Raw genomic sequence first — 7,078 nt, forward strand, 5'->3', positions numbered from 1 at the left:
TAGTGTTATAATAATGCTTAATATTGTTAATAGGTCGGCTCGTTTCGAGTAAATCTGAAACATGTCTAATAAACATGAAAACGAGTTTTAAGCGAGTGGTTCGTGTTCATTCGGACACAGTTTTGACTTATGCCAAATTTGGTTCCGACATGACAAAATAATATTTTAGAATTTATGAGATGGAATAATCATCATGTTATAAAAGTAAAGTATGAAAATTTCCAAAACTTTAATAGAAGGGTCGCATAAGCGAGCCAAATTCGTTTTTGATAAACTAACACTTTTGTTAAATTATTTTTAACATAGTATCAAGTTCTAAACGTTGTGAACATGCAGAAATTCAACAACTGATTACCTGAGGAAGAAAACAAGATAATAAAAAAACTTGAACACTTGGTCGGCTTGACATTGGAAAGTTAAACTATGCAAGAACTTTTCAAATTGCAAGAATATCGAAGGAATTTCGTGAACTGCGGTATGGAAAAGTTGTATGAAGGAAAATGGAAGCCTATTTATAGATAAATATGGTTAGCAGAGTTTGCAACAGATTTAAAGTAATTCAAAAGTATTAATGGGCTCTTTAAGCCTTTGAATTGGCCATTAACTCAATCAATTGAATTAAAAAAAACAAGGTTTGAATGCTTGAACATGTTTATTATTAAATAAAATAAGTTGACTAGCATTTGAAATCGTTTGAATAGGTGTTAAAACAAGTTAATGGAAAGTTAAACAACAAAAACGTAACTACAAGCTTAGCCACGAGCTGCGGAGAGCCGAGGCTTAAATCTCGTGATGCCTCAGGTCATTTTGGTCCCGACAGACTTCTGGATTCCATCGCGGTCACGAGGTCCAGAGGGGCATCTTCAGCAACGCGTGGAGTATAGAAAAAAAAAAGACAGATTTTGAGATGTGGCAGAGTTGACCCATGGACTTGATTTAAATGTGATAAAGGCTTGAAATACATGAATGGAATTCGCGATTAAGTTTATAGCATCATAAATCACCAAACATCAACATAAACAATAATAATAGCATAATGAAAATGAATAATCCAACTTTATTAATAAAGATGGAGATCCGAATTACAAAATAAAAATTTTAAAACGGGTCTGATTTCGAGTTTAAAAGTTGACGAACGTCACATGAAAAGTAGTAGTAGATTGAATTTCCTAATAGGTTTGGAGAAGTAAGAGATTTAACAATGCATAGTTTGGAATCCAAAGATGAAAACTTCAATTTAAATTTAGTTGTTTGGGATAACCAATGGTCAATGCTCAGAAATAACACACAGCTTCATGTGACATGGATAATGCTACATCTGATGACATAATAGGAACACTTATCTATAGAAAATACTAGCGGCGTATCTACCATGCCCTTATTACATCACATATATTTTGTCATCCAAAATCACCATAGATTTTGTATTATTGACTCACAACCGTTCTTAGTGTGATTTCCATGTGTAGACCTTTATAATTGCATACCCTTATTACAAGGGTCATCGCATGATCCACATAGTTCTTCCCATTCTGTGTGTGTGGGTCAAAAGGCCAAAAGTTTGTAGATCATGAATGTTGTTTCACATAAGTACGATTCGTAGGTTTAATGTCAAACGAGCCCTTTCGAGTTGATCAGGATTAGGTCAGCTCTAGGTTGTTGAGTAAGGATATACAAATATGAATACCGAATAATAATAACCAATTTTACGAATTCAAATAGTTTAAAGAATCATGTTTCGAAAATTATATTTTAATTAATTATCCGTGTAATATACGTACCTCGAGCTATTATATATATATATATATAGATAAAGATCAAATGTTGGTGTCACAACTTCTCTTTAGAAATCATTGTTTTAGTATTTATGATTTTAGTTTTGTTAGTGAATCCAACGTGTTAGTGATGGTTTGTTGGTTGAAGGGTGTTTTGCTTTAAGCTTGCTAGGGTTCGAATCTTTGAGTGTTCATATGCATCAATTTTTTTTGTCATCTTTTAGTTTGTTTTAGTTTTGGGGGTCTATGACATCATTTTTTTTAAAGGGGTCAATTTAGATTTTTTTTATAAAGGCTTTTTTTAAGTATGGTAATTTAAGGAAATTGAGTTTTAGTTTAGTTTCGGTATCCTAACGAATTTAAGCGACACTAATTAAAATGCAACGCCTCGTCGTCGCAACACTCGTGTTGTTGTTTATTTAGTTTCGGTACCGTAGCAAACCTAGCCAATCGAAATTATTTTTTGTGTCTACTTCTGGTACGATAACGAACCTAATCGTTACCAACCGAATGTATGTCCACTTGCCGCTGCAACGCCCTTGCTTGTTTTGTTTTTTGTTTTTTTTGTTTTTGTTTTAAATATGTCAATTTTTCGAAATTATTTTTTGGGTTTAGTTCCAGTGCTGTGGCGAACCTATAGATACCGACCGAATTTCGTCACAACGTCTGTAATTTGCCAACCGAATAAATGTCGTTTTACTTATATTATTTTTTGTATCATAAACTAGACGTTTACTAATATCTTTTTCTATCAGATTCCGACTGTATATGTGCCGCTTTTATCATAAATTGTACGTGTGCTGACACTATTTTGGGCGTTAAAATATAATTTTTTGATTTAGTGTAGGTGTCGTAACGAACTAACCGATACCGACTGAATTCGCGTCAAGTCGCCGTCACAACACGCGGGTTTCAAACCTAGTTATTATTATATAAATTGCAAGAAAAACCTTGTAAAAGTTGTAAAATTTTATACTTAAGAAATTCAAACCTCTTCCCTCCTTCCACTATGATTGTTCCCTTCATCTTGCTAGTATGTAGAATTTTATAATAGTTAATATAAAATCCGTTGTAAAATTTATTATTATTATTATTATTATTATTATTATTATTATTAAAAATCCCATGTAAAATTTTTGTACCCGAGTGGGACAAGGAAGGGGTGGTTTTTTGTCTAGTGAAATCTAAGACTCTTCAAGTTGTGGGCCCACAGAGATCTTGGGCTATCTAGTCGTGGCACCTATATTACCACCACCATCGCCTCACTTTTACGAGCCATCTCCTTCTTTCTTCTTCTTTTGTTTTGTTTGTCCACTACATATATTTGCATGCAGTCGGTGGGTTGTAGTCTGACGTGTGTTATTTGATCAAATGAAGGACGGCAGTAGCAGTGGCCATGGGCGAAAACAAGGGGCGGCGGCACCGTGCGCCGCTTGCAAGCTTTTGCGGCGGAGATGCTCTCAAGATTGTGTTTTTGCTCCCTACTTCCCAGCCGATGAGCCTCATAAGTTTGCTAGTGTTCATAAGGTGTTTGGGGCTAGCAATGTCAACAAGATGCTTCAGGTTAGCCTTACATAAGAAAAGATTAAGTTGCCTTAGACAAGATTCCAATATAAGAAAAGTCCTCACTCATTAAATATATATAAAAAAAAGTTTAACCTAATTAGGATAGTGTATGGTAAGCACTTGATTCTCTCTAACAGACATTATATGTTCGAACCTTGTTTTCACCATTTTTCTGCCATAGCCGGTAAAGGCTATCTGTCTTAGACAATTATATGATCCTATTGTTTAACATGGTATTGACGCGTCCCATAAGTTTTCATCAACACATCTAATGTTGAAGAAAAGATCACGATTTTAATTCCTTTTAAAAAGTCAAAATGTAACCAACTCATTTAGTTTGCAGTGGGACAAGAGGAAAAACTACCCCAGCGTCGACTTTGACATTTTGTTGTAACGCTACTGACTATTTATTCGTACAACCTTCTATGCACATGTTACGACAAACACTTAGTACAATCAAACCCTTAAGTCGTAAACGTAGGTGCACCCAACCGGCTCAGGGGTCTTGATCATGGTCCGTGAACATACCTGAAACGACACCTGGTTCTCAATATTTATCTTATTATAATTGTTATATTTCTTTTGTATTCTAGCCTTTAACTTAATTAGTAAATTATATCACTATCTTATGGATTTCAATTCTTGCACCGAATCCTTCATGACTATTCTCCAAATAGTATCTTCCGACACTAGCTATAGATAGTGTCTTGAGTTTTGTTTTTTTACAAAATATTATAAATAAGTAGTTACTTACCTTTATTTTGATTTCTTTTATTTGAAAAAGTGTGTTAAGGAATATTACTTACATTCGAAACAAAATGGCATTATTGAAGTATCATAATATCAATTAATTAAATTCATCCTAGAAATCTCTTGCTGCACAAATAACATAGCCTACATATTCGTATTTTTTTCTTAACCAATATTCGACAAGTTTTTTTAAAGTGAAATCAGTTAGTATTAGTTAGGGTAGGGACGGTCTTTTGATTTGTGCTTGAGATTCTTGCGTTGAGCCGGATGGGTGGTTAAATTTTGAGTCAAAAAATGGTTATGAAGTACTTTACACACTTTTCAAAATTTAGGTATGTACATATGGCTTTTGTCATTTCAAGTAACATTAGACAATTTGTCCCCTCTTTCTATATTTTAACATCATGTTCTTTAGACTTTTTCTTTTCAATTCTTATCTTTTTTTTTCCCTCCACAATAATCTAATTAAACGACTAAAACACTTTACCAAACAAGCAATCCATCACCACTAATATTTTAAGCTTTCGGTTTTTGTTTTTATAGTGGAAAGAAAAATTAAATAATATGTATTTTATAAACTAAACGATATTAAACAAGATACTTTTAGGTACTAATACAAGCAGGATTTCTGTAAAACACTATCATACATATATAATAAACATTACTTATATAAAGTAAGCGACAAAATTTGACATACAATAAACGAGTATGGATATATATTAAAACTTAAAAGTAGGATAGCTAAGGTTTCATCAACTATACTGCTTTTTAAGTTAGAAAATAATGAGCTTCAAATTAACTACCTTTTTCTTTTTCCTTTTCTTTTTACTAAACTAGTAATTTGCAAAATTCAGCCTGCTATTTGCACTTAGGAAAAAAGATAGTGTAATTATGCAAATTAAAATATGTTTAAATGAATTAGTAAGGAAATGTGAGCTTCAGATGTTTAACCAAGAGAAAAGAACAAAAGTCGTTTATAGTTTCTTTGGTCAAATGATTCTTAGGTACTATGTGTGAAAATTTAGTTAAAGTATGTGCACGGAAGAGAATCAACCCCCTTTTTTTTCTAATAAAAATAATTCCTTTATTTATTTATTAACATTAACTTTCAGCGAATTCCTTCTTGTCTCCCTTTTTATTTTCTCTTGAATATATGTTAAAAACTAATATATATTATACATATATATGAAATTAATAAAGTCCTTCTCAATGTGGTATAGTGATAGGAATTCTGGGTTTTTTAATAAAGATCCAGGTTCAATCCTCACATACAACATTTTGGGGGCATGAGTGACTCAATAAAGGAATAATGAGATTTTTGTGATCTCCAGTTCGATCCTGAGGGCGACGATCTAGGTTTTACCATCATTGGGCCTTTGGGTTGGTGGATTTTCCCCATAACTAGAAATAATTTAGAGACGCTTAAGGACTCTATATGACAGGGTTGGGCCATCTTTTCCCCATAACTAGAAATAATTTAAAGACGCTTAAGGACTCTATATGACAGGGTTGGGCCATCTGGCAGTAGTCTTTTACCAATAGGTCACCATGTATGAAGTACTTAAACAATTCTTTGTATAAATACTTAGACAATTCTTTGTATATTGGCCGTTAAAAAAAATATATATGAAATTAATATTGGCCGTCATTGATAGGTAATCATGACAATAGACAAAGTTGTCTTCTTCGATTTTGAATAACATAAACATTAGGTCAAGATTTTGGGTCCCAAAGGGGTTGATATTTCTTGAACCCGCTCGGATCCCTAATATGTGTGGCCCGTTTCTAGTTTACATGTAAACCATGAGCTTTTCTTAAGAAAAATAATAATAAAACATATATTTTTTAGGAAAAATAAACTGTTTCCCATTGATCTACTAATTATTTCAATATAATATATGTTTATTTGATAATAAATGTAGGAATTACCCGAGCATCATAGGGGGGATGCAGTGAGTTCAATGGTGTACGAAGCAAATGCTAGGATAAGGGATCCGGTGTATGGTTGTGTGGGTGCCATATCATCTCTACAACAACAAATAGACGCACTTCAAGCACAGCTAGCCGTTTCACAGGCTGAAGTGGTTCACATGCGAATGCGTCAGTTCTCATCCAACCAGTCACCTGAAAACATCTCACCATCATCACGACACCACCCGTCACAAACACCAACCAGGTCCCTTTTTAGCATGGACATGGTGGTTGATCAAACTAATATGGGCATGGGAGAGTCCTTATGGTCTTGATGCAACTAGCAAGCATCTTTTTGCTCAAACTTGAGGCTTTATTTGTTTGTCGGTTTTTCGGTTATGGTTTCCATATCTTTTATTTTCTTGTTATATTATACTATATATACTATATATATACAAATCTATATAATTTATGCCACTCTCCACTATATCGTGAGATGAAGATGATGTTGACTATATACGATTAACCATATTGTAAATTTTTAATTATGGGGCACTCTATTCTATATATGGTGTTACAATTTGATTAAGTTGGAGGATATTTGGTTATGCTTGTAAGTTTGGAGTTGAAATATTATATGATTTAAGTATTGGAGTTGGTGTGAATATTGGATTGTAATGACGGTTTATGGTGGGATTTTCATGGATTGGATGGTGACCATGCATGAAAAGATGATATGGGAAAACATAAGGTCCACTATGATGGTTCTAGAAGAACATCATCATGGTCTTAAACTTATAAGAAAAGAAGTTAGAATGGATGAAACATGCCATGCTCATGGCCAATCATCATCATGTCCACAAAACACATGGAGAAAACAACATGATGCATGCATATTGTTGCTATCTCTATGGTTCTTTTGAAACATGGTGGCCTATCCCGATTGGGTATGGTACTAAGGACGGGTTTATGCATAATTGTTTTCCAAATATACTAGTGCACTTTACATTCATTTCTCTTGTTCGTTTTGTTGTCAATGAAGTGAAATTATTGACACAAGGTCCATCGACTTTTTG

At 33.5% G+C, this 7,078-nt stretch overlaps 1 protein-coding gene across 1 annotated transcript; it reads left to right on the forward strand.

The window, feature by feature from the left end:
• Window positions 1-3,047: 3,047 nt before the first annotated feature.
• LOC143579441 (LOB domain-containing protein 4-like) lies at window positions 3,048-6,449 on the forward strand. Its single transcript, XM_077062750.1, has 2 exons — window positions 3,048-3,338; window positions 6,014-6,449. Exons 1-2 carry the CDS (start codon window positions 3,147-3,149, stop codon window positions 6,335-6,337), a joined length of 516 nt encoding a protein of 171 aa, XP_076918865.1. The 5' UTR covers window positions 3,048-3,146; the 3' UTR covers window positions 6,338-6,449.
• Window positions 6,450-7,078: the final 629 nt, after the last annotated feature.

Source organism: Bidens hawaiensis, unplaced genomic scaffold (assembly GCF_021521415.1).
Source record: "Bidens hawaiensis isolate Kalapana, Puna unplaced genomic scaffold, B.hawaiensis_p1.1 tig00029752_1, whole genome shotgun sequence".
Classification (NCBI taxonomy): domain Eukaryota; kingdom Viridiplantae; phylum Streptophyta; class Magnoliopsida; order Asterales; family Asteraceae; genus Bidens; species Bidens hawaiensis.